The 27,260-nt window shown below is 49.5% G+C and overlaps 2 protein-coding genes and 1 long non-coding RNA gene across 5 annotated transcripts; 1 reads left to right on the forward strand and 2 right to left on the reverse strand.

The window, feature by feature from the left end:
* Positions 1-934: 934 nt before the first annotated feature.
* VAMP7 (vesicle associated membrane protein 7) lies at positions 935-21,650 on the reverse strand. Of its 3 annotated transcripts, none has more exons than XM_083797135.1 (8): positions 21,514-21,650; positions 15,905-16,063; positions 12,842-12,899; positions 12,139-12,276; positions 7,871-7,961; positions 7,229-7,296; positions 5,260-5,352; positions 935-4,634 (listed from the first exon to the last, which is right to left on the reverse strand). In XM_083797135.1, exons 2-8 carry the CDS (start codon positions 16,048-16,050, stop codon positions 4,587-4,589), a joined length of 642 nt encoding a protein of 213 aa, XP_083653261.1. In that variant the 5' UTR covers positions 16,051-16,063; positions 21,514-21,650; the 3' UTR covers positions 935-4,586. The 3 variants fall into 3 exon arrangements, with proteins under 3 accessions (XP_083653261.1, XP_083653263.1, XP_083653262.1); XM_083797137.1 differs by lacking the exon at positions 21,514-21,650 and adding an exon at positions 18,622-19,474; XM_083797136.1 differs by lacking the exon at positions 21,514-21,650 and adding an exon at positions 16,350-18,571.
* On the forward strand, positions 21,613-27,260 carry LOC310880795 (DNA-directed RNA polymerases I and III subunit RPAC2-like). The gene is made up of 5 exons (XM_083797139.1): positions 21,613-21,768; positions 23,895-23,992; positions 24,980-25,056; positions 26,092-26,174; positions 27,074-27,260. Exons 1-5 carry the CDS (start codon positions 21,730-21,732, stop codon positions 27,119-27,121), a joined length of 345 nt encoding a protein of 114 aa, XP_083653265.1. The 5' UTR covers positions 21,613-21,729; the 3' UTR covers positions 27,122-27,260.
* LOC310880796 lies at positions 21,781-24,972 on the reverse strand. The gene is made up of 3 exons (XR_014571925.1): positions 24,181-24,972; positions 23,851-24,084; positions 21,781-23,297 (listed from the first exon to the last, which is right to left on the reverse strand). It is a non-coding gene; the product is annotated as an uncharacterized lncRNA (long non-coding RNA).

Raw genomic sequence — 27,260 nt, forward strand, 5'->3', positions numbered from 1 at the left:
ACAATTCATAGCACTCAGTTCATGTCTTAAAGGAGAACGTCCACAAAGGGCTTAAGCAAAAGAAAATACGGGAAACTGCTTCCAAATAGGAAGCCATTCAGGACACTGTACAGCAGAGATCACTCTTTGCATCAAGTTTGCTTTAGAAAGGTAAAAAGAGGAAGAGAGTTGTATCATGTTGAGTTTCAGACTAGCTCTCATGAATATGTTCCGGCATCACCTACTGACTGCTCCTAGAAAGGTAATGCTGGTGCAGGACTGGTGTTAGCTGACCTTTTTGCACAAGGGGCTGAGAGAACAGTTACACAATAGCAGCTTTTTGCATTGGGTGCATAAGCTTTGAGACTAAGGTTGTTGCCTGTTGAAAGAGATATACATGTAAGCTAGTGAGAACTGCAAGAGTTTCTTTCTCATGTTCCACGTGCTCGTTCTAATGAACATCAGTGCTTTCCTGTTATAAAATAGCTGCATACAATAGTTTTCCTGAAGCTGAACTAACCCCTCTTCCTCTGCTTTACAGCAGCCTCTAGCTGCAAAAAATGGGGATGGGGTGGGTGGAAAGAGATCCCCTTGTAAATCTCAAAGCCGGTTCCACTTAGTGGAAGGGCAAAAAGGAAGGCTTTTGTTATGAGCACAGTTACACTGCAGAAGAGAGACAGATGAGAATGAATTAAGGCGACTGCTCGTTCTCTGAATATAAACACCTCCCTTCCACACATCAGAAGGCCAGAGATGACTACTGTTAGACAAATAGGCTTCTTGCCACTGCTGATAAAGCCTTGAAAGTTTACAGGATGGTCTTGTAAAAGCTTTTCCATTGTGGAGAAGGTTCTTTTCTAACACATCTGTCTGGTGGAAAAACCAGAAACCTCGTTACATTGGACTCATCTTTCTGTGCATCGGGAAAGTAAATAAGAGACTAGCAACACTTCAGTTAGATTTCTCTATTGTTTGAGAGTTTTTCTTGTCTTTATTGTGGTTTATATTCCAAAGTTAAGAGCATGCCAGCATTTTACATGCACTACATTTCTCTGCAGCCTCTTAAGTTCAGACAGCTGCTACTTATTTAATCAGGTACTTAATGGAAAATAAAGAACAAAAGCTTTCTAGAGAAAGTGTTTAAATACTGTAAGATTATATTGTAGATAAAGCTTAACAGATTTTTGTAACTGTTTCTGTGAACTGCAAGACAGCTGTCTACAGACTCAGTTTTAGATACATGTTTCCAGACAGACCTGAGGCTAATTTAGAAGAAGCAAGCCAAAAGGTTAATCAGGGCCATATTCTGAGGTTTAGCTTCTGCTTGAATTCATGGGCATTTTAAATATACACCTGATACCAACAAGCACTTGAAGATGGTTATCCCTCCCCAGAGAGAACCGTATGTTTGCTTTTGGTCCACAGATCAGGAGCATGAAGCACAAAACCCAGCTCTAAAAGAACAACTAAACTAATGAGATGTTAATTCAAGATCAATCCTTTCATTTTCCCAGCCAGGCTTAGAGCAGGTGATCTTCATTCAGAGTTAATATTCTGTATCATCTCTAAGCCCTAGCAGCCATCATTAGGATGCAAGTTTTCTTTACCTCACACCAAGATAACAATCAACTGAACTTGAACAGTTTCTGCAAGTTTAAGAGGAAATCCAACCCCCTCATACTGATGCATGAGTCTGATTCCAGCACCTAACACTACTACAGCCACTGAACATTCCTGAGGTAGATGAAAGGCTACCAAGCTTTTTTGCTTTTTTTTTTAAACCTGGAGACTCAACTGCAAGGCAGTGAGCTTAGTCACCAGCTGCTGCTGCCCTAAATCAGTCCAGCACAGTATGGTAAACTCTTCCAGAAAAGATGGGTTCTTCCCAGCTAAGACTAGAGGGAGGAAAGATATCCATTATTAGGGATTTTGCCTAACACAGAGGTTTCATCTCATGTCGCTGAAAATTGCCTTAAAACATGTTTTCACACACATTTTTATTTAGCTTCCAAGTGATAGCACTACTGCCTGTATCATCACTTCCTTTTATATTCCCTCCACCCCCATAAGTGCCCTGAGCAAGCAGGCATCCTCTCCTGTATCTCTCAGCATCCCTCTGTCCCAGGCACTCACAGACGCTCTAAGTTAAAACCAGGAAGAAGCAGATTCTTTCCATCATCAGAAATAAAGCCACTGTCAAGTCATGACAGGCTCTAACACCTGCATCAAAGCTAAGTCAGAATCCTCTCAAAGCTGAGAAATTACACACGGACTTCATGGGAGCTGTTTCACAGCAGGATTTCTGTGTGTGATTTGTCAAGCAGCCACACGGGGTGACACCAGGCTTGGAGCTGCAGTGTTACACAGGGAGACCCACATCCCCACAGACACACTGGTTTCACAGAGTAGCTCCTACCAATGGTCTACATCTAGCATCAGGCAGCCTTTCACAGAACTAAGGAAACCTGCTTTCTGTACAGTCATTTTATTTAAATCAGGTTAACTTTGTTTTTACACTAATATCTCAGTGCATCCTTTAAAAGAAAAGGAAGTCTTCATTAAAAAGTGTTTGTACATAAGACAAATCATAGAAATTAACACAGTACCATCAACAATCCCTAAAACATGCACAATTGTACATTGAGCTGGGGGGGGAGGCTGTATGGATAATAAGGAGGGGCAGAAGGGCTCTCTTCCACATCCACTTCCAGGTAAGAGGAAGGAAGTCTTTCTCTGCTTCACAGTGGCGTAACACAAAATAGAAACCAAGGCCAGTGACCATAGTACTGATCAGAACCACTGGCACTTTCTGGATATCCAAGATCTGATTACCATTAGTAAAATCAGTCAAATCCAAATAACCATGCAAGTTTACAGGAAAACTTTTTACCTGGCACCTGCTGGAAAGCTCCAAGGTCAATGTACCGTACACCAAGCAAAACATGTGAAGGAGCAGCCATTTAATATCACTGTCCTGCCTGTGGCAAGCCTGTGTTGCAGGGCCTAGGGAACCCATGGCACCAAGTGTCAGAATTTAGTCACCAAACTGAGCCTCCCTTTCCCACACCTGCACAGCTTCCACCCATCATTAGAAGTCACTTCCCTGTGCCAAAGCAATGCAGCTTCCTTATTACACCACTTGATGCTTTTATGAGATTTCAGGTGTTTCCATTTCTTCTCTTGGAAATAATCCTTTAAGATATGAGATGGAAGTCCCACACTCCTCGCACCCCAGGCAACAACAGCTTCTGTTCCAGTCAGCCAGGACTTCCAGCCACCACACTGCCCCGCCTGCTTGTTGCACAACCCCATCCTGGGGCTGCCTGGGGCTTGTGGCCTGACAATTCAGATATCCAGATGGGACAAAAATACAGCGATCACAGCTTCCAACGCTAGGCAGAGCGGTCCCTATGCTCTTGATAGCAGCACATTACCAGGGTAGCTGATCCTACATTTGGTTATTAGCCTTGGAGATTTGGGTATATATATTTTTTTTGCACACAGGAATACCTGTTACTACATCCTCTGAAAGATCTTTTCTGCTTCAGACCATAGAGAAAGTAACCATCCATTCAACTCCAGCCTTCTGTTCCTTCTCTGTCTTCAGTTCTTAGAACAAACCTTCCGAGTAGAAGCACAAGCAGCTAATACCTGACACCTTAAGCCAGATTGATAGGTTGGCCTTGATTGGCCCCCCAACTTCACCTTAGCAAGTGAGAATGTTAATATTCATTTTAGTCCAACCTCAAAAGAAGAAGAGAAATAACAGGTGACAAAGCATATGCATTATTGCAACCTTATCTATACGGAACGGTCTCCTTTACTGGATTGATTTAGCCACAAATTAAAGGGGAAGGGAGAGGAAGAAATGTTGATGAAGAGGAGGCCATTTCAAAGTGCTGAGGTGACCTAACACCCTCTCCTACCAACTGCAGAAAGACCACCAGGAAAAAGGAGATTTCATACAGAAGCAGCACCTACATCTTACAGTGCATAAAGCCCAGCCCCAAAGCCATTTTCTTACTACTAATATTGCACTTGCAATCGCTACGTGTTGAAACACTGCAAGAGGCCAGATGTGCAGGGAGGGGCATCTGGATCTCCACCGTTTGTGGAAAATGGAAACACACACCCCCATCCTGTGTCTCTCCCATTAGTTTGGCTCAGCCCACCATGAACTACCCTCCAGTGCCATCCTTGTGGGTAGGACGGTTGCTAAACTGTATTTCTCCACTTGCACACTCACATGAAAGTGCAAAGCTGCAGGGGCACATGGGCAAGCATACGCGTGCCCTCCAGAGCTGGCTGTACCGCCTACCCAGCTGAGGAGGCTGTAGATGGGACAGAAAAACAAAAAAAAATCCCTTCAAGTAATTTAAAACAGCCCATTCTTGAGGTTACAGCTGCACAGAAGCAGCGACCAGCTGGGCCTGTTTGGGGTGGTAAGGCAAAGAAGTCTGAAGTCCTGGAGGGATGAAGAATGAGAAGGTGTCAGTAGTGAAAGATTAAGAGTTATTATTCTGTAGGTTGCTTCTTCACACTCCTGTGATTCTCATCTCCAACTGACCAGCACCAACTGCTCCCGGTTACTTCTGCACACAGGCTGGCTATGCAAGCTTACCACAGGCAGCCGATACAATGATATAGATGATAACCTGGGGAAAGAAAACAGTAGACTCCAGTAGAGAAACAAAGTCCTGTCCTTCAGTCAACTGCTCACTTGGCCTGGCAATCAAAACAAGTTTGCAAACCCCCGGTTATCAACACCCTGAAGTAACTTGTCAGATGACCTACAAAATTTTGCACCAAGACCTCCTCCTCCACATCCGTGCAGCAACACAGGATGAGAAATGTCCTCCAGCAAAGGGTTCAGTGCTGACAAAGTACTTCACGTACCTAACTGAAGTTATACTTCAGCATCCTCACATTAGCACCGTTTACATTTATCACAGGCTGGAGGTACACCGTCCCAAGTTAATTCACTAAATACCAACAGGAATAAGGCCTAAAAAGCCATTAGAGGTGGAGGAGCCATGAACTTAATGTCTTAGGTTCTTACAAGCTAGACAAAGTTGTCTAGAAAGCTTTTCCTATTGCCTGGACAAGAAAAGCTGCCTGGCACAATGCTCCTCTCTCCACACCTCCCATACAACCACTGTAACACTTGTTTTAGAGCTAAGACCATTCCAAGTATGCGTGCACGCGACAGCAACGTGCTGTTGGCATTTTCCAGTAGTTAAGCCTTATTAAGAGCTAAAGGTTGTTGAGCTCCATACTTACAATTGATACAATGATGATGATAATGGTGAGCTTGAGGTTCTTCATGCACATGGCTCTAGCAAGGTTCCTGCTGGTAGTTTTGAAAGTGACCGACTGCAAGAGAAAGTAAAACAGCTATTTCATTCCTGAACCTGCTGTAAAGAAAGCTGCATCCCAAGAAGCTAGATGAAGATGCACACACCCATACCATCCTACCTCTGTAATAACCCAAAGCACTACAGTTATCTCCTCCAGAGTAATTAATTCCCGCAATTAGAATACTGCAAGGGCAAAAAGGCATCAAGAGAAAAATTCTCCCCCATGCTACTTTAGGGGTGACATCAAAAAACAAACAGACAAAAAAGCCTAACAGTAAGTCCAGAACCAGCTTGAGTTTGTGCCTTCCCACACTCAGCTTGGGAGAATTAAGCATGCAGAACATCACCAGGTCCGTAGGCTGCCCACAAGGATTAGTTTATCTTGGATTACCTCTGGTTGGGTTCTCATTCAACTTGCAAACTTTGGAGAACTGAAGTGCTCCAAAATATTTAAGGAATTACTGATATTTCCTACACTCAACAGCAGATCTACTCAGGCTAGTCAACAAACCCTTTAATGCTACAGCTTTCCTCCAGTATGCTTGTCCTGCTCCAAGTCTTCCCAATATCCTGCAATCCCCACCTAGTCAAGACAGGCAGTGGTTGCCAGATGACCTTGAACACCCACCAGGCTGCGTTAGTATAACGTTTTTCACATGCATGCAAGGAGATGCCTGCCCAGAGAAAGGCTGCAGAACCTGCGCTGAGCCAGCTCAGCAGCACACTCTGCTGGTTATTTTCAAGTTTTCCCCGCAGAGCACCCCTCAGTGTTTTCAGATAAGGTGACATCAAGCAGAACTGCATCCCTGACTGTAATTTTGATTTAAAGCTGATTTCCAGGCTCAACCACCACCTGAACTTTGGGAACACTTCTCTTACCCAGCTGTGAAGTTTCTAGGTGTTTCTAGGATTGCTGGATACCGACAACTGTCCAAGTGCAGACATGCAGCAACGTGCCTCATCTCAGCCCAGACTGGCTGTCCAGAGGACAGGACTACTTTGAATACGGGCTTCTTCAGATCCCCCTACCAAAACAAAGCGCCCACTACTCTTGCTGGGAGGAATCTGATGCGCTTGGTTTATGTGCAGCATTCTGGTGGTAAAGGCTCACACGGGAGCAATAAACTGGTCTCAAGCTTGAAAACTTCAGTCCTGGATTTCTAAGGACACTCTCACCATTGGGCTGTAAGGCACTCAGACTAGAGCCATGTCCCATTCCTTCATTTTCTGCATGGTTTCCAACAACAAACAATCCCTGCGAGAGTATATATGTGACTTCAGATTAACTGAAGAAGGAATTCCAGTCTGTTTGTCTAATGCATTACACCTGAGCTTAGACTACTTCCTGCCACTATCTCAGGAAGCGGTACGATTTAAACGCCCCGTGCTGGAGGACAGTATTCCCAACTGGGTAACCACAAGCTTCTCTAGTGTCTCTCTCTTAAAGCATTACTCCTTTTTGCCAGCTCTGAGATGTTTGTATCTCCCCAGGCCCCATACAGGACCCACCGGCACTCTCCTAGACCCTGCAGAGGAAGGTGCTGAGTCAGGTCTAGGGATTCCTAGGGAAAAGGCAGAAAAGTTTCCAGAGTGTAGGCCATTTTACTGGACAGCATATGCTTTATAATTACATTAAATTTGCCTCCTCAGTCATTTCTCCCTTACTTTACTCCTTCATTCTGTTAAGGAGCTGGAAGGCTGGTATGCAGCTGGTAAAACAGCTATAAGGAGGGGGGAAATAAGACAGGACTTGTTTCCGACACTGAAAGGGAGCCTTTACAACCTGATACTTCAGTGTCTGTTTAAAAGCAGCTCTAGATGCTGCTCTTCGATGAACACAATTGATGCAGGACCCCAGATTCCCCATTTCTAAAGCTCTTCCCCAGCCTTACCGAATCCACAAGGTTCTCAGTTTTATCTATCAGCAACTCCAGCTTCTCTCCTCTTTGTGCCACGAGGTCTGGAGAAAGAAAGAAAAATCCGTATCTGTAGGTAGAATCCCAGTGCAAAAAGCTTCTTCTAATACCCAAAGATCAAGTGCAAGCCAGGAGCTCTTGGCAGTGGTGTCTGAGACAAGAATTGGTCCTCAACCCTTCCAGATTGCCAGACACTGGTACTTAAGGAAGAGTCTCATATCTCACACGCTTTGGGACTAAACCCACTCAATTTTGGTCAGTTCCAGATCTAGTCCTCTATTTTCAAGTGGTCAGACTTGTCCAAACCCAGTCCAAAGTCTAACGGGACAAAACACTGAGAACATTTTCCTCACAGCAGCTGCAGGAAGGCCACAGTGACAGAGAGACCAAGTCCAGAGCACGCCGCACCCCATCGCAAGCTCTGCAGTGCCATCAAGCAGTGCTCCTTGTCCCCATGTGCCACCCTGAACCAAATCCAAAACAATTAACAGCTCACAAACTCGGAGCTCCCCCGGCCCCTTCTTCCCCAGTTTATTCTGTCAGGAGAGGACAGCCCACCATCAGCTCCGCTCACGGTAACTCTCCCTGCAGGGCATGGCACAAAAAGAAGCCGGGTACCTATGTTTCGAACCATGATTCCTTTAAGTTCATCGACTTGGGCTTGCGTCTCTGCCACCTGGTCAGTGCCCTTGCTCTCCGAGTGGTATTTCTGTAACAAACGAATAGTCCGTGACAGCAAGCATCATACACACAGCACTTCAAACAAAAAGGGAAGCTCCTGGCCACTACTGAACAGCACAGAGGACATACATTTGAGACTCCAAGTTACCTGAGATATCAAGAAGCAGGTAGGAGACAAAACCCAACTTCTCAGCCACTTACAGATCACACATGCCCATCTGCTCCTGCACTGCAGGAGCTGCACAGCAGACAAGTGCCTGCAACTTCCAGAGTGCCCAGAAGTAAAAGCCTCTTTTGAAGGTTTAATCAGTTTGCAGCAAGGAAAGTTAAGACACTGTTCCCACTCCCACACACCATTTTGTTGCCTTTGTAATAGTTCAGAACTTTTCATCATCTTCTATAATTCTCTGTGAAACATATCAGGAGAGCCCTGCAACTTCACACGCGAGGCAGAGCGCATCTCTCTGTAGGTGACCATCAAGCAGGAGCTCCGACAAAGGAGAGGAGGGCCTGTGAACTGGAAACACCACGCACTGTTTGAGATGGCCAGCACGAGCTGCCTAACTGCTCTTCCTGTAAAGATGTAAGCAGATCACCAGTGAACCTTCGGTGGGTACATGGTTCAGGCTGCTAGGGGGAAGAAGCACTAGCCAACATCCCCAGCTTAAAAGGAGTCTCACGATGCTTGCAGAAGCAAAGGAGAGGAGTTGAGGTGAAGTCCATATCAGATAACTAAGTTCTACTATTCCTGGATTGACTTTAAGTCTGCTGTCCTCGCAGGTCCTCTGCAGTCAAGCAATACTAGCTACAGCTCCACTGCCCTGCTCCCTAAGTCTCCTTCACCCAGGGAAACAGGTCTCTCTCACAAAATTCATGGATAAACCTTCAACTTGCTCTAAACTTGCAGCCGCTGCACTCGTATCTGAAGGCCTTCACAAAGCACCTCTTATTAAGAGACCATCTTAAAAGACTTGCTGACAGCAGAGACCAGGACAACATCATGTTTGCTGTACTTCATGACAACCGTGGCCTCTTAAGCCCCAGTTTTCTCCCCAATAAGCTCTCGATTTGCATCCATTTCTGACCACGTGGGAAAAAGCAACAGCTGAGTGCTCTAACAGCGTTCATACACTCATGCCATAATCAACAGCTATAGCACTGAAAGGAACTCAAAGGTTCGTTTTTTTAGGAGAAGTTGCAGAACTGGCACACTCTCTGAGCTGGTCACTGGTTTTACTGGAAGCGTAACCTCCCTTTTCAGCATTATCTGTGCGATGCACTTGAGTAATAGCGTGATCTCTAAACTGCCACGTGGTCTCTTCCTCCACACTCAGCATCCTCAAGTTACTTCTGTAACCACCTCAATACGGTCCTGCTCTTGCACTATGAGGCCTTGATCGTTAGGGGCTCTACTCCTAGCAAGTTTTAGAGCCACCTGAGGGAACAGCTCTCTCTTATTGCTTAACCTTTATTAGTCGATGTGTGGAATTCATCAATATGCAAAACCCAAGGAAAGCAGCTCTACTCCATGCTTTAGAGAGATGGAAAGGCTGGGATTTTTAGAGGAGTAATACCACCATGGCTCTGAACACCGCCTGGCTCTTCTGATAAGGCAATTCATTAAGCTTACTGCAGCTGAGAATCACTTACATTTCGACAAGTCATCACTTTGAGTAGTTTCGGTTTCAGACTCCACACATCAAGGCTTGGTGGAAAGGAAAAAACGAACTTCCTATCTGTGATAGGACTGAATCTAATTTATTATGCACAACTCATTGGGCTCTTCTGAAGCCACACTGGCTTTATTATTCATTTGTTTCTGTCTGCTGCGTAAGCCAAAGAATAGTTTTTGCAATAAACTACGTGCAATTTTACATGCTCTGAATCACCTCTGCTCGTCATTGAGGGTACCAACACAAATGACTCTTTCCACAAATCCCAGTACAAGATTCAGGAAGCAACAGTGCGAGTGCAAATCCTTCCTTCAGGGTCCCCCATGTCAAAACCCCAGCTACACCCTGCATCCCAAAATGCAACTATTACTGCTGGGGAGCGTTATTAAGTTTGTTTGGTTTTTGCACTTACACAAGCTATGCTCCCAGACCAGCAGCAAAGGACTTCTCCTCCTGCACCTGGAATATCATGAAATCTGGCATTTTTAGCAAATCAACAGGAAAAAAGCCAAGCTTTAAGGACGGCAGCAGCAAAACAAACATGCTCGCCAGTCACAGCAAAGCAAATGGGGAGCCTCCTACACCCTGTGTACAGCGCCAGCTGTTGCTGCCCCAGATACAGCCTGTGTACTAGCTCTGAAAGCCAATATTCCAAGGACATCCTCCTTTTAATTTCAGACAGGTCTCAAAAATAGTATTGCTCAACTTACGAAATTGTCTGTAGTCAGTTAAGAACTCTCAGAAGTGTGACTTGAACTTTAAACAAGATTAAAAACACTGTCCTTGCAGACCATGTAGCCTGAGGCTTTGTGCACTAATAACATTATTGATCATGAGTCACAGGGCAGTTATTTATTCCGTCTATTCCTATCTGACTTCATTCCTCTAATTTGACATTACATCGAGCAACCACGACCAAGCCTGTAAGTTTCCACAGGACTCTTTTCTTTGCAGGTGCTTGAATTTTACCACTGCAAACCAAACACCAGGGATAAGCAGGAACCGCAAGATTGCCACTACCAGAACACCTTATATTTTAAGAGCATCCTTCCTCTTTCCTAGAGCAACTGCTTTCTGCCTTTCCTCTCCTTTCCAGCACAAAAAGCCCCACTGAAGTAGGGCAGGATGTTGTCTGCAGACTCAGGTTACCCATAAAGTCAGTGCTGTCTTTGAAAATGAAAAAAAAGTAAAGCTCTGAAATGCAGCTCATCTCATTCTACAGAGGGTGAAGGAAAATGCAAACACTATGCTGTGCACTGAAATACTTCAGAAGCTATACCCATACACTGCTGTGAATAAAACACAAATCAATATTGGTATTTGAAATCTCCGTCTGGCAGCTGTGGGCTTTGCCACACCTCAAATAAGCAGCGAGCAAAGCACTTTTCTGAAAGTGTGAAAGTAGCTCCAGGGCTGTATCAGGTTCTTGTGGCGAGTGAAATAAGCACACAATTCCTCTGCACTTCCAGTTGGAGAGGGACTCCAGACCAGATCAACCTGTCCCTTCAGGATTCCACAATCAGGCACAGGGTAGCTAATATAAACTCTTCTGAAACCTGACAATTTCTTAAGAACTATAGTACTTGGCAAGAAGATGCACTATGCTGCTGGCAGCTCCCTTTCAGACAGCAGCTTTCCTCACTGCATCTGCGCTGCAGCAGTGCTCTTTCTCCCACAGCCCTTCACATGCAATTCTTCATGACTCCAGTGGCATGGGCTTCACCTTACTTCCAAACTGGAATCCTACTGGAGGAGCTACTCACTTTCTTGCAAAGTTACAGTGTCTACAGTCTCCAGACTCAGAATCCAGCACCATCTTCAACACCAGTCCAACCCCAGCTGAAAAGTGTGAGTTGAGGGTGACACAGATACATGCCCCAGCTTCTGCGGTTTGGAGGCTCCAAGTAAAATCCTAGCACATCTGTCCTCCTGTTTAAGCTGCTGTCTTGGGAATGGAAGTCCTTGGAGCACCTGTGCAAGCTAGCTGGTGAGCCTACCGTGATTCTGTACATAGAACTTGCCTGCAACCCAAGCCCATTTTTCTTGCCTCCTGAAATGAAAACTGTACCATGAGCAAATACCCTATCGCACTCCAGCAGCATGCCACAAATTACCATGTAGTAAGAGGGAGAAGTGAAAGGCAGTCTGCAATTGCTAGGTACTCAATTTTGAAGTTTGGTTCAATAGGAAGAGTAACATGCATTTTTCTTGCTCATAATGACAGGGACGTTATCTTGGACTGGATAGTCAACTGGAACTAGATTTGAGATTTCAAATGTTACCTTTGAGACCTAAAGTGCACCTATATGGTGCAAACAGCAAATGCATCACTAAAAAAAAAAGGGTTGGGGTGGATAATCACTGAAGCAGTAAAGCAACCCAGCTGTAGGGAGAGCACAGGGAAAACAGCCAGTTCCCCTGGCTTTATAGTCTCAACGTGCCACTTCGGTTACAAGTGAACAAATACAGGAAGACCTTCTGGGGAGAGGTTTAACTTGTCAGAGCAACATCCCATGTAGCAACAGATCTCACCAGCTGCGCAGCTAAGACACTTGAGAACTCGCTGTTCATTGCATAGGGAAGGGCTGTCTGTGCTCTTGAGCCATACGTGGTCTGAAATCTCTTCTTGATTTCATTCAGGAAGTTGAAGGCTCTGGAACGTTCGAAGTCCTAAAAGGGAGAGAGCAGACCGCATCCAGTCAGTTAGATAACGAAGCGTACGGGGCATGAAGCCAAAGAAACCACAGTTATCAGTTCCTAGCAGGCATGCTGTGCACAACACTGCAGGATTTGACTGGTTATCCTGGGGTTTCAATAGCAGCCAAATCCCAGGCACCTTCCTGGACATCAGCTGGAAGCAGACATTACTTAAGTATATGTAGTTCTCATTCTGTGCCTGCTATCTTTTCCCAATGAGGGAGATTTTGCTTTAGCATTTCTAGAACTGGAATACACTGACGATTAAAAACCTACATCTAGATTCTACGCACTGGGGCTGCTGAGAGAGAAACTAGGAAAAATAAGAACTTAACTTCAGGCTAACTATTCAATGCATTTGAGTTTCAGGCTTAGGCTTCAGAGCTGCGTTCTCATTCCCATCAGTTAAAAGCTCCAGTGGAAAAAATAAGGCATCTCAAATTAGCACCCATTATTGATTTTTCATTGACATACAGACAGAAAAAGCTAAATCTCGTGAAGAGCCTGTATACGCAATAGCTGTAACCCAAATACTTACATCATCCGTGATGCAGAGGTATATGATCCGGTCTTGGCAGATGTAATGAAACAGGTAACTGCGAAGAGGGAAAGAAAATAAGTCATTTGAAGCTGCCACAAGACTAATCCTCTGGAAGATGCCAGTGTCTGCAGGGCCTTCAAGGGCTGGAAAAGGGCAAATTCCAGTTACAGTACAGGAAAAGGCACAGATGCCAACATACCCCAGCCACCTTTGTTCAGATCCTAAGCATCTCCATTCCTATAAGCTACACTGCGAGACCACTTACACGTTAAGGGATCACTGACATCGTGCACTTGTCAACATCCCACACTTTGCAGTAACTGTGGGACATTTAGCTGCCGAACAAGCTCACTTCCATGTTCTTCCAGCTGCTTACTTGTGAAAAACAAAACCTTGATGGGATACCCAGCGTAAGATTCACATCTAACTCTCGTCAGTGTATCCAAGCATCCACGCATAGTTAGCTTGACAGATTAGTTGGAGTGACAGGCCAGTTAGTACTTTAATGAACCTCATTAGTACAATGACTTGCTTCTTTAGCCATGTTTCTATGACCACCGGCTTGCACTGCCTCAGGATTTTGTTGCAAAGACTACAAAACAAAAACAGCCACAGAAGAAAACAAATTTGACAGAACAGGAATCAGGGCAAACTGGCTTGAAGCACGTGGCTGCGTTAACGCCTTGAGAGGTGTGGTGCAAACAGCTGTTAGTTAAATGCAGAACAAACAACCCACAGTTGAAAGCAGTATCTTCTCAAAGAAAAACCAGGCTGTTGTTTCTAGGCCCATGAGAAAAACAAAACAGAAAAAACAAAGTTCATACACAACTAAATGCAAACCAGAACTGATCAGAGCAGTGTAGTTCAACTCACTGGCTTTAGCTGCTGTTTTTCCTGACACTGTCCCCTCACCACCAGCTGCGGAACCCTTTCACAAAGCCTCTAGAATACAAGGGAGTTAATGCACACGCTGCAGAGCAGTTGCCTCGAACAGCTTTAAGGATGCAGCTCTGTAGCTTTAAAACTCAGGGTTTGTATTATATGAATAACTGGACCCTGAAATAAGCCTCGGGAGCATGCTAGAAGTATAGTTTGCTGTCCTGAAGCTCACTTCTCTTAAAAAAAATCCCTCAGTACCTACAGTTATTGCCCCTCCATTCTGAAGGGAGAGGTAAAGCTCACCTGGCACTGCCTTACGGACTCCCCAGTGACTTGTAGGAGAATCTTACCAGCAGACAGAGAACAACACCCAGAACTCCTGATGCTAGAAGGCTGCTTTTCCTTGGAGATTACATGAAAGACCCAGAAGATCTTCTAAAAACCAACAACCAATGGCAACGACCCTTATTACATGGAATATAAGCCTATTTTCTTTCCTGTTGCAAAATAAAAATATTTTCCTGTTTCAAAATAAAGTAATCATCCAAGACAGGCAACGGTGCAATTCTCTAGCCTAATGGCTGGGGCCCTGACAAGGCAGATCTCTGAAATCCTGCAGACAGGAAGAATAACAACTCCTTGTGCACACTCGGCTTCATTAAATCTGTAACGACCTGTCCAGGTATTATGATCATGCAAGGGAAAAAAAAAAAGAAAAAAGGAAGAAAGAGTGCCTATTCTGCACCTCTACAAACCAAAATCCTTGCTTTTTGACAATGGGAAGAAAGCGCCAGCTCCAAAGCATGCATGTGGGAAGATACTAATGAATGCTGTGCCCAAAGACATGGCTAGGTACTCCTCCTTCCCCTCTCCCCGCGGGGAGGCAGGGCTGGCAGATTCTGACCAAAGAGGTTGTTCTTCCAGAGCACAGGAAAAGCGACGCCAACAGAAGACCTGGCAGAAGAGACTGAACTTGAGCAGAGGAGACACTGATGCTAAGCTCAGTACCCAGAGCTGCAGACGGGCACCAGCTGATTTTTAACAGCACAATGCAAAGCAGAACCACCACGCTGCAAGCTGCTCTGATCTTCTGCAACGTTTGCTGAAGCCTCATTAAGGAAACCTTCAGTAGCGAGCAAAAGATTATACACTTCACAGCACGCTTTGCAAGTGTAGATGCATCAGTTAACTGCCTCTCAGTGCTCCCAGCAAAGGGCAATCAACCTCTACACCACAATTCAAGCTTTCAGCTATAAGAACACACCGTGGCATTCCTAAAGCTCCATTTTGTAGTTGGCTGAGCAGCACTCAAGGCAAAGGTAACACAAAAGGAAATAGCTATTCCCTGAAAATTACAGTAGAAAATGATTCAGCATCCAAAGTACTTTAGACCACAGAGCATGCAGCCTCCTCAGAAAGCTCCTCCCCAGGGACTCTTCGTGGTCCCAAGGCAGGGAAAGGCAAAGGAAGACTACCCAAATTCTTATCTTTTGAATCCTCAGGCAGCCAAAACAGCTTTAAGACAACAGCTTGGACAATACTGAGAATCCAGCCGCAGTGCTAACTCAAAAGAGAGCTGAAATAGCATCCAGTGCTGCTGAATCTGTTTTCTCCGCACTTTTGTTTAGTTTGCCCATCAGCACATTGACTTATTTACTTCACACATGCAATAAATTAGCATAGTGCCAGGAGGGTTTAAACCTAACACGTTCTATCAACATCAGCCAAGGACTGTTCAGGGATCTGTACAAGCCCGAGTTAAATGCCTGTCCCAGACACCGGATTTGTGGTAGCTCAGGATGCCTTTCACAGAAACAGCCTGTGGGACTTCCCTTAAAGCAACCAGGATGCACAAATGATCTGAGACAGGTGATGTTTTTGCCTAAAGCACTGGAAAAGCCAGCAGATACAATGAGCCAAATACACACCCACAGCTGAGCACCTTCCCATTCACTGTGGAAGCTGTATAAGGGTAGAAAACTTCATTTCATACCAGCCGCCCTGGTACTAATGTCTTAAGCTAAACTCAAGTCCTGGTTACTTTGCAAAACCAGGGGAAAGACTAGCACACTAACACATCCAGACGTGGTGCTGAGAACTGAATTTCGCCACCTCCATTTACTGCTATCCTCACGCACGTTAGCTGGTCTCTCCAACATCCAGAAGAGAAACGCTACTCACTTCCCGTGTGAATAGGTCAGCTTGTTGTTTTCAGAAGGTATCTTCGCCAGGATCTGCTCTGTCACCTCCAGGAAGTTTCCTCCGCACCAGGCATGCTTGGCAAGGATGGTTGTGCCCCTCGCCACGACAGCGAACAGGATAGCCATGACTTCACGCTATCTGGAAATAAAAACACAAGAATTTGGCTTGTTATTTGGCAGAGAAAACACTGCAGTCTTAGCAACATCCTCCCAGCCCTCAGCATGACGGGAGGGAGCGTGGTCAGTACTTCAATGGGATATCGTTAGCAGAAAACCTCTCTCATTCCCCCTTTTACATGCTGTTCAGAACACCACCAAGACTACCGCAACCTTTAGAAGAGTGCTTTTGTTTTGTTCTTTTTTTAAACTGCAGCAGCATGGTGTCCTGCGCTCAGTGAATTTCGCTTACAATGAATATTACCTACATTGTTTCCACCTGGATTTCTAGCTGTAGGTACATTGTTTTCCTCTTCAGTGGACCCTTCAGATTTTTCCTGCTTCTCAAAGCAGCTACCTTCAGAAGAGAAGGAACTGTCCTGCAGCGATGTTAACAGGAGGTCATTGCACAGAGCGAGCCCACCATCCCTGACACAACTTCAGTTCAGGAGCGATGCCTTGGCTTTGACTGCTATCAGACTGAAGGAGAGAAGCTGCCCCTTGGTTCCAGTCACACCATACACACCTGCTTTTTACAGCCGCGAGGAACTCACTGTTGCACCAAGGCACCTATAAAACACAGTCTGCATTTCTCAAAGCAAGAGAGCACGTCTGCACACCGCCTGTCCACAGCTACACACCCTCATACAAGCCATCGCTCCTGCACGTGTACCACACCAAACAGACTATGGCACGCAAGTAGCAGAGGGCCAGACGTTGGTGAAGTCCCCGCAGTCAGAAGAACGTGCCTGCTGCCACATAAAGGGGCACACTTAATCAACCATCGTATTAACCTAACAACAGACCTAAGATTTAACACGTGAAACCACGTCAGGCCACAGCTGGGACATCTGCCCGGCTGGTTCAGTACCTCCATAAGCCTCTTTTCTGCTTTGGAAAGACTTCTGACCCTACCAAAATAAATAAATAAATGTAATCTCATTTTTCACTTTGCTCTTGACCGCCCTGATGCTGCCTGCCTTGCATTGTGCCCAGAAATCTCTGCATTCTGGCTGGGAAGATCGCACGCCTGCTTCAGCGCAGCGCAAGAGCTTGGAGACTTCTCCAGAAATAGGTACAGCAGGTTCAGCTTCAGGATCCAAAGGCCACGGGTAGAAAGGCTGGACACAGGCTGTGCCCAGTCGGATTTTCTACCCCCCTGGCACTGACTGAAGCCACCTACTGATGCAAGCGGGGTCTTTTGCTCTGGGGTTGGCCCTGCCGAGCGCTGTGCAGGAAGAACTGCCTGCCTTCATCTGAACTGATGCACAAGCGATCACAGCAGCAAAGGAAAAGGTGGCAGGAGCAACGCAGCGCTGTTAACAAGACCATGAAGTTAAGAGACAACCAACTAATGCACCAGGCCTCATGGGTCTGCTTTTTGTCAGCCAGACCTTCAGGGAATTCAGGCTTGGCCAGCAACAGGTGTAAGAGCTTGAGATCGGAGGGGAAAAGCATAAACTTGTGGATTAATCCAGAGAAGACACCCCATGGTTAATCCCCAATCTTTAACCAGTTGGAGCACCAAGGAGTTCAAGGCCAGCACCACCTAAGGGAGGGGAAGGCAGAGGATTAGTTTGAGAAGAGACCACAGCAAGCCGAGCAGGAACCAGAGCAGAAGTCCTCAGACTGCACAGCTCCAGCACAGCATGCTCTAGAAAAACTGTCAGAGCTCGGTGTCAGCAGAGGGGGAGGGAGGACACAAAAAGCCCCACGCTGTGCAGACAGAAGCTGCTCTCCTCTGCCGCTCCTGCCTGGTACCACAAAAGCACATCAACAACTGCAGGGGAAAGGAAGCACTCGGCTGCAGCCCCTCCTCAGGCAGACCTGCTTCTTTCACTTCCTCCTGGCTTAAAACCGGCACCTCTCAGACCCACGCACCTGCCCCCTCATCTCCACCAGGGATCCAGGGGAAGCCCCTCGTGCTGCTTTGCACGGCTGGCTTCTCACTTACCCCGTCTCAGAGCAAGACCCGTTTTCGGAACACAGGCAGCGTGTTGCATTTACCTGCTGTTCTTTACAAGGTGACAACTCCCCTTGCTCTCGCTGTGTCACACACTGCTTGTTTCCCCCCCACTGTCCTCATCTGGACACAGCTCAGGGACTTAAACAAGAGGACTGACACCCAGCTGGCACACACAGCCCGTTAGGAAGGAGGATGATGAGTGCCCACATCAGCAGTCCCCTCTCACTGCTGCTGAAGAAACGGAGGTGTTCACCTGCCTCCTCCCTCTCCCTCTGGGCTGAAACTCCAGCACAGTTAAAAGTGGCAGCAGAGAGAGGTGAAAACCAGCCAGGTTTGTGTTTCCTCCCCCAGCCATAGGTAACGCTGACTTGCAGGCTCACAACTGCCCTCTAGCAGCAAGTCTGTCAGCAACACAAAGTGAAAAAGCCACATCGCTTCACATCCAGGGTCTAGAGGAGATGATCTCTGAAGACAGACACAGACGGTGCTCATTAAGGCCAATCGATGTCGGTGTCCACCTGGAGATCGTGGCAGTCACAGAATAAAAAACGGAGAAGAAAGCTGTGGTTACTCACTATTTCTAACACAAAAACGAGAAGTTCAAGAACTGGTCCCACAGAAGGAAGCGGCTGTTCCCACGGCACATCCTCGGAAGCTCATTCCCACATAACATCGAGGAGAAGAACAGCTCACACGAGTTCAGAAAGTGACCAACATGTTTATGGAGGAAAAGAATCCCATTAAACCAAAAGCTTCCAAGCAGCCACTCACTGGAGCTTAAGAGCTTATCTCAAGTTTCTCCTGTTTTTCCACTCCTCCCTGGGCATCCCGCTAGTCAGATGCCAGAGCCACCTTCGGTCTGACTCAGTACAGCCGTTCCCAGCACAGAAAATCATTTATTCCACAGAAGCCCGGGATTATTATTTATTTATTTTCAGGGAGAAATATTCTGAAGAGCAGATCGCACCCACCAGCAGCAGGGCAGGTGAGCAGTCACGTCAGAGCCCCAGTTGAGGCAGCAACTCCCCCAGTATTTACATTTTAGTGGTGTCCCTGCTCAGACACTGCTCCTCTCAAACAGCAACAATTAGGAGTTCACAGATTCACAGATTTCTCTAGGTTGGAAGAGACCTCAAGATCATCGAGTCCAACCTCCGACCTAACACTAAGTACTCCACTAAACCATATCCCTAAGCTCTACATCTAAACGTCTTTTAAAGACCTCCAGGGATGGTGACTCCACCACCTCCCTGGGCAGCCCGTTCCAATGCTTAATAACCCTTTCGGTAAAGAAGTACTTCCTAACATCCAACCTAAAACTCCCCTGTCGCAACTTTAGCCCATTCCCCCTCGTCCTGTCACTAGGCACGTGGGAGAATAGACCAACCCCCACCTCTTTACAGCCTCCTTTCAGGTAACTGTAGAGAGCGATGAGGTCTCCCCTGAGCCTCCTCTTCTCCAGGCTGAACAAGCCCAGCTCCCTCAGCTGCTCCTCGTAAGACTTGTTCTCCAGACCCCTCACAAGCTTGGTCGCCCTTCTCTGGACTCGCTCGAGCACGTCCATGTCCTTCCTGTAGCGAGGGGCCCAAAACTGAACACAGTACTCGAGGTGCGGCCTCACCAGAGCCGAGTACAGGGGCACAATCACTTCCCTCGACCTGCTGGCCACACTGCTTCTTATACAGGCCAGGATGCCGTTGGCCTTCTTGGCCACCTGAGCACACTGCTGGCTCATATTCAGCCGACTATCCACCAATACTCCCAGGTCCTTCTCGGCCAGGCAGCTTTCCAGCCACTCATCTCCCAGCCTGTAGCTCTGCTTGGGGTTGTTGCAGCCCAGGTGCAGGACCCGGCACTTGGCCTTGTTGAACTTCATGCAGTTGACCTCAGCCCATCGGTCCAGCCTATCCAGATCCTCCTGCAGAGCCTTCCTGCCCTCGAGCAGATCGACACACGCACTTAGCTTGGTGTCGTCTGCAAACTTACTGAGGGTGCACTGGACGCCCTCATCCAGATCATCAATAAAGATATTAAAGAGGACCGGCCCCAGTACCGAGCCCTGGGGGACTCCACTAGTGACCGGCCTCCAACCAGATTTGACTCCATTCACCACAACTCTCTGGGCCCGGCCATCCAGCCAGTTTCTAACCCAGCGAAGCGTACGCCAGTCCAAGCCCCGAGCAGCCAGTTTCTTGAGGAGAATGTTGTGGGGAACGGTGTCAAAAGCCTTACTGAGGTCAAGGTAGACCACGTCCACAGTTACACCAAGGCCAGCCGAGCCCCCGCACCACCAGTTCAGGTGCTTTACAGGAGCTTCAAATCTTGCTTCCAAAGCGCCCAGGCCTTTCTTGCATCACTTCATCAAGTTCAGCTGGCAAGAACATCATATGACGAGCAGGGAGCCAAGTCATTTGCAAGCCTCTCACAAGCCTGACCACAGCATTTCCTTCCAGCACCACCGACCCTACCAGCTCGTAGCTTGCTTGGAGTGCTTTAGAGCTGCCTCGGCGCAGAAAGCTGCGCCCAGAAGAGCCCAGAGGCTGCTCAGCACACCGGAGGCTGCTCAGCACACTGACACACCAACGTGAGCTGCCTGAGGGCGCCCCCAGCCCTGAGCTCCCAGACATCCTGCCACAGATCCTGGCACCTCTGTCTTCACTTTAAGCCAGCCTTAAACCGCCGCATCAGCCACACACTGCCTGCGTTAAAGCAGGAAAAGCAATCGCGGACCCCGGTAACGTTTTGCTGCCTTTGGCCTCTGAGAGCTTCTCTCAGCCCTTCGAAGCGCAGCACCACAGACGTGCGCAGCGGGACCGGAGCCCCGGGCCAGGAATTGCCCAGCTGCAGGTGAGGGAGGCGCTGACCACAGGGCCCCCTGCACAGCCCAGAGGCCCTCGGTTAGCGGTGTGAGACGGGGGCATCGGGGCACCGAGCAGAAACGGGGGCTGCGCAGAGCTAAAGCACACAGGGGTCACTTCTGGGAGGCTTTCTGCAGGAGCTGCTGCCTCCGCCTGAAGGAGCAGGGGAGAAGCCAGACCAAAAACCGAAGCCAACAAGCTAACAGGCAGGGGTGGGGTACAATTAAACCCCTGATAGGGGGGTTTCAGGTTATCGCTTATCGCACCAGAGGCGAGAGCAGCCCCGCAGCCGGCTCGGGTCTCGCCAGAAGGAGCGGCTCACGGCCACGCAGCTGCTCCGGGCCCCCCCTGACGCAGGAGGCGGCAGCTGCCAGACAGGGCGAGCACAAATTCTCCCAGAAAAAGCAAGAAGAACCCCCCCGCGGCAAAGGAAACCACACAAATACGTCCCCGTGTCCCCAGCCCCGTGGCCGGGGTACGGCCGGCCCTCCGCAGCCGCCCCCAGCCCCACGGGGCCCTGCCGGGGGACGACCCCCGGTGCCGCCCCCCGGCCCCCCCCCGCCGCCATTTGCTGCCCCTCACGGCCCCGGCCCCGGCCCCGCCGCTCACCGCCCGCCCGGCTCCTCCGCCCCGGCCCCGCCGTGACGCGCTTCCGGCGCGGCGCGTTGCCCGCCGGGAGTCGTAGTCCCGCGGAGCTGCGTCCCGGCAGGCCGTCCTGCCTCACGCGGGGGGCACGCCGGGAGTTGTAGTCCCGCGGAGCAGCGTTCCGGAAGGGCCTCCCGCCCCGCGCGGGGCACGCCGGGAGCTGTAGTCCGGCGGCGCGACATGGCGGAGGAGGGCGAGAGGAAGGCCGCGCTGGAGATGGTGAGGGGCTGGGCCGGGGGCGCAGTGGGGACAGGACGTGGGGCACGGGGGCTGGGCCCGGCCCCGGCCCCGCTGGTTCCCGGTGACCCGGGGGCAAGGTGGGGGCTTCTCCATCCTTCCGGGCCCGCGGGGCTCCTGGCGGGCCGGGTCAGCCCTGAAGCTCTCACCAGGTTTCCTTCTCCCTGTACCAGGGCAGAAGAACGAGGGCAGCTCCGCAGCAGCGCTGGTGAATCAGCGTGTAGCTGAAGAGGGGAAAGCTCCACAAGAGCAGGATTTCCCTACCCCAGGAGGAGTTTTTGTATTTTTTATTTTTATTTTTAAGATCAGGTTGGCTCTTAGGAGGAGAAGTTTTCCTGCAGCAGGCAGCACACTGCCAGGACACCTCTAGATTAACACCCGTGAGAGATCTCGGCCTTCTGCCGCAGGTCTGATGCTGCGGGGACCAGGGAGGAGCCGTCCTGTACTGGGGAAGGGCTGGGTTTCCCCCCGAAGCCTCGGGCAGTGGCTGCGCCAGAGGCAGGATCCCTGGCCAGGTAGGCCAGTGGCTGGGTGAGAAGTGGTGAGGCCTTTACAATCTTGGACCTCAGTAGGACTGCATCAGAGGATGCTCCACAGGAAAAAGAAAAAAAAAAAAAACAGGCGTCTGAGGCAGACAGGCTCAGCACAAGGTGTTCTTTGTGAACCAGCCATGCTCTGCCTCTCCTGTGCCAGATCAATGCGCTGGGTACTCGTGCTGTGCTGAGGAGGCAGAGCTGAGCTGGCTGTGTTGCTGCTCTTAGGCACTTGTTGCAGCCTCAGCTGACCTTGTTGCTGACCCAGCCACCCCGCAGGAGATGCGTCCTGCGCTGTCCCATCCCTCCCCTTCCTGCACACAAAAGCTCTCAGAAGGCCTCTGAAGCCAGTGCAGCTCCCAGAGCTGTGCTCAAGCCCCAGGCATCCTATTTTTCAAGTCATTTCTATGCAACATTTATAACTCAGCTGTAAATATTTGCTCTCAGCCTGAAAAAACACATCTGTACTGTACAGGACTTCACTGGAGCTAGGGTGCAACTGAATGCAGGGGCAATGCAGGGGCCAGACAGCTTCCTCCTGAGCTAGCCTGCAATCCTAGGAAAAAAAGCTCTTGAGGACAATTGAGGCAAATAATTTTAATAAATACTGCCTTGCAGAGCACAACAGCAGGAGGGACTGAGGCTGGCAGCTGTGTCTGGGAAGGAGGAGGGAGCTGGCTCTGGCGAGCAGGGCAGCAGGCAGGGTCGCCGTGCCAAGGGAAGGTGTTCCTGCCACTCCTTGTTTTAATCACCAGTAAGACTCACTGCTTTGGTGGTGGGTTGCAAGTTGCTGGGAGGCAAGGGGGAAGAGATCAGGCCAACATCATCACGGTGCTGCATCGCATCTGCTCTTCTCTGACAGCCGGTCTGCGGGGAGCCTGCCCTGGAGTCACGCTGCGGGTCTGGGCGATCTCCTGCAGAAAGCAGCCTTCGTCTCCCTGCTGAGCCGCTGAGTCAGGCCCCTGGGGGCTGCCGAACCTGGGGGAGAGAAGGTGGCTGCGGGGAGGCATTGCTCCACCAGGGGGCTGTAAAACTGCCGGAGCAGCTGAGGATCTGGCAACAGGCAGGACGCAGAGAGATCAGCGCTCAGCCTTGAAGCCTCCCTGCTGCCAGGAGAGGAAGCGGCTGGGGCTGCCTGGGTGCACCAGGCTTTGTGGAGCCTGGGGAGAGGTCAGGGGATCAGCGGCCCCCTGGCAGCTGAGCAATTAATTAGGTGGCTCATTGGCTTTGGAGGGGATCCCAAACCAGGCTGTGCAGGAAGCAGGGGTTAGTAGCACAGTTTTTGGGGCACCTGAGCCTAGAACAGCTGCTGCTATGGGGTTCAGCAGCAAGCCTTCCCTTGCAGCAGAGCTAGCAGCCTGCGACCTGAGCTCATGCATAGTGCCCCCAAAAGCAGCCCATACACGGGGACACAGGTCACTGAAAGAGCAGCAAACGCAGTTCTCAGCCCCTGCTAGCTCAGAGGCTCCGGTGTAGCTGAATCAGCGAGGTCTGGTAACTTACTCCTCACCAGCACCCTGGGGTTCCTTACCTCAGGGAGCCTTACCGCACCTCTTCTTTCCCGATTTGTGGCAGGTCCAGGCAGATGGGACAGATGGAAACTGCGTCACGTTTGTGCTGCACGATGAAGACCACACGCTTGGCAACTCCCTGCGATACATGGTCATGAAGAAGTAAGTAGAGCCTCCAGGGTGCCTGGTACTGCTGGGGGCATCTCTGTCCCCTACCCTGGTCTCCTTTTTCTTGAGCTGTATCTCAGTTGATACTGGAATAAAACATGTAATCAGAAATTACCTTCCTTCACGAGATCAGCTCTTTTCCTTATACTGCTGGTGTTAGGACCCAGAGGGCACTTACAGACCTTCCTGGGCCTGACCAGCCTCACCAGGGGGCCTCCCCCACACCCTGCCCATTGGCCTAGGAGCCCCATTTAAGCACAGCTCAGGGCTTTCTCTCTTTGTCTGAGCTATGTAGTTGGAGGCCTAGTCTGCAGTTTGGCTAACAGTTTTGTCTGTACTGGATGCTGTTAATTGGGTACAGCCCTTCTTCATCATTATCGGCCTCCCTTGTGATCACTGGGCTCTGTCTGGCCTGATTTCCTTCCCCTAGTCTGCTGTGAATTGACTTTCCAGCCTGACCTTCATCTCCATGAGCCTGTGTGATGATCTAGACCTCAGGCTGACCTTGGCTACTACCTCTGGGCTGCTTTGCTCTCTCACCTGAGTGCTGTGGGATAGGGCTGGCTGGTGAGATCTCCGTCGTGTTGGCTGTCTTACCCTTATGGCTTCTAGCTTTCCGTCCCTCGGGTAACAACTAACTCTCTCTGCTCCTTGATGGTTAGTTGTAGAGGAAGTTTAATGTCTGACATATTAAAGATATTTTAACTTCTCTGGCCTGCCACTGGGCAGTTGGTGGCGCTAGGCTGGTGCCTGGGAGCATGCCAGACGTAGTTTTCCTTTGCAAAGCTGCAGCGAGGTGGAGAACATGAGTAAAGTTACACAGGTTGCTTCCCTTCGGCATACCCCTCCCATGAGACCCCCGGTTTTATAAACTCCATGAGCCCCAGCAGGTCTGGCTGGCCTGAGCCTCCGACTTGCCTGAGCTGCGCTGCGGGCAGACCTGGGATTCACTGCTCTCTTCTCCTCTCTCTCCTCCTGCAGCCCTGATGTGGAGTTCTGTGGCTACTGCATCACCCACCCCTCAGAAAGCAAGATCAACTTCCGGATCCAGACCAGAGGTGCAGACACGTGTGTTCCCTTTGTGTCTGGGGTTCTTCTGCGGGATTCCCCCTGCTCGGGTCAGGTTTCAGCCGTGGGTTGTTCTAACAAAGAAAAGCGCTTTTCTCTCTTTTCTCTGCTAGCCATCTGCAACTGCTGTGCCCTGTTGCTCGGCTGGGGAGGCTGCCCTGAGCTTTATGCTGCAGCTCTTGTGTTTCCCAGCTGTAGAGCTGAGCAGCGTCCTGCCAGCTGAGGCCCAAGGAGGCCATGGCCCAGGTGTCTGGGTTGGCTGGCAACAGGCCCTGAACGGCAGCAAAAGGACAAAATCGATCTGCTGCTCCCTGTCAGGGCTGATCTGCCCGTAAATCAGTGTGGGGTTTGGAAACGGGGCTGACATACCTAGCTGCAGCAGGATAGCCTGTTCCTCCTTCTCCCTGCCAGCTATGATACAAGGCTCCCTTGAAAAGCTTCCCCTGTCTGTGCTGTCCTGCTGACTTGCCTCCCAAAGAGGACTTTGTGCCCTGGTGACAGGTAGCACTGACAGCTCTGAGCCTCTGGCACTCACTCATTCCTCCCAGCACCCCACCCCCTTTTCGCGCCTGCTGCCTTCCACCCAGGCCCTGCACGCTCGGCAGCTTTGCCTGCTGCCTGGAGGGATGCTGTTGTTTCATTCCTTCCCCACGGGGCTGTTCCCTTGAGCATCAGACACGTAGAAGCCAGTTCCTGGAAGCAAGTAGTTAGTCTGTGCTAGCTGACTCTTTAATTTCTTAAAAATAATTCCTGCTCAGTCTAGCCTTGCCAAAACAACCTCTTCCTCATGGGGCTAACTGCAGAGTGAGTGTCTGCTGCTCCTGCACAGCCTGGACCACCCCTCTGAGGTCAGGTCTTGTGCTGCTGGGCCGGGCTGCGAGGCAGGAGCGTGTGGGCACGTATCTGGGTGCTGTGCGGGAGCCTCTCCCCGTCACGCGGACTCGGTGAGAGCTGCACTGCCTTGCGGCGATGAGGGAGAGGTCCTCGGCCACCCCCGTTTCACTAACGTGTTTCCTTTCCTGAAGGGTCCCTCCCTGCTGTTGAGCCATTCCGGAAGGGGCTGAATGACCTGATGGGCGTTTGCCAGCACGTGCTCAGCACCTTTGAGGTGAGATTGTTGCCTGAAGAGCTGTGGGGCATTTTCTGTCTGTTGGTCTCAGAGGGGAAAGGAAGGGGCTGAGAACTGTGTTGTAGGCACTTTTGACACAAAAAATGTAGTTTTTTCAGACATTTTCTGCCAGACCTTGGTTTGACTGTGGTTTTCCAAGTGCTAAACCGCTGGGGTTGGGGAAGAGGAAAGGAGAAATCGGTCTCTGCAAAGCCCTGCTGGTCCTCCAGTGGAAGGTGGCACATGAGATTCAGCAGAGCTTGTTTCCCTGTGAGTGTTTCTGCCCGTGTTCTTGCTGTTGCTAGAGCATTAAGGAGCAGAAATGCCTGCAGGTGACAGAGGAAGGAGTTCTCAGACTTCCCATCTTTTAACTTAAACGGGAACACTCTTGAACTTTTTCCTTCCCTGTGAGCGGGGAAGTGCCAAAGTACCCACAAGAGGCTGTGCTTGATCTGTGGGTTCCCTGCTGTGTCCCGTGGCCAGTCTGTGGACTGCACAGCTCTGGGTGCTGCCTCTGCCCTGTGCGTTTTGGCAGGAGAGTGGCTGAGAGGTGGAGCTGCGGGCTGGTGAGGAGACCCAGCATGCTGGAGGCTGAGCTGCTGCGTCCTCCCGGTGTGCTCGACTGTCTGCTCTAAGGAAACGGGTATTGCCTCCAGGTCTCTCGCAGGATGAGGCCAGTGCCTGCACAGGTTCTCTGTAGGGTGCACTCCTGCAGCTGGACGCACTGGCAAGGCTCAGTCACTTCCGAAAGTACCTGGAGCTCTGTCAGAGCATTTTGGGTCCCTCAGCCTTTCCAGGCACTGGGCAGAGAAGTCACAGCACAGACCGGGGCGGGGGCAGAGGTGTGTGAATTGCTCAGATGTGTGCTGTTAACATTTATCCTTTGCTCTTCTTTGCAGAAGAGCATGAAGGAATACAGGGCCCAGAGGGAGGAAGAGATGCAGTAGCAATTGGGGCTGGCAGTCCCCATGGATGTGTGTAATGTCTGTGTGTCGAATTCCCCGTGTCAAGAGGTGCTTTTTTATGAGTATTTTGATGCAAATATGTATTTTCTCTAATAATAAAGCATATAAAGTTTGATGCTGC

The sequence above is a fragment of the Anser anser genome (assembly GCF_964211835.1).
Source record: "Anser anser genome assembly, chromosome: 13".
NCBI lineage: Eukaryota > Metazoa > Chordata > Aves > Anseriformes > Anatidae > Anser > Anser anser.

Excerpts from the sequence above, each read along its gene's own strand:
- VAMP7 (XM_083797135.1), bottom strand. The coding sequence starts at position 16,050 with ATGGCTATCCTGTTCGCTGTCGTGGCGAGGGGCACAACCATCCTTGCC. Across the intron at positions 12,277-12,841 it reads ACCTCTGCATCACGGATGAT|GACTTCGAACGTTCCAGAGC; the intron begins GTAAGTATTTGG and ends TCTCCCTTTTAG. Across the intron at positions 4,635-5,259 it reads TCATCATCATTGTATCAATT|GTTATCATCTATATCATTGT; the intron begins GTAAGTATGGAG and ends TTCTTTCCCCAG.
- LOC310880795 (XM_083797139.1), top strand. The coding sequence starts at position 21,730 with ATGGCGGAGGAGGGCGAGAGGAAGGCCGCGCTGGAGATG. Across the intron at positions 21,769-23,894 it reads GGAAGGCCGCGCTGGAGATG|GTCCAGGCAGATGGGACAGA; the intron begins GTGAGGGGCTGG and ends GATTTGTGGCAG. Across the intron at positions 26,175-27,073 it reads ACGTGCTCAGCACCTTTGAG|AAGAGCATGAAGGAATACAG; the intron begins GTGAGATTGTTG and ends TCTTCTTTGCAG.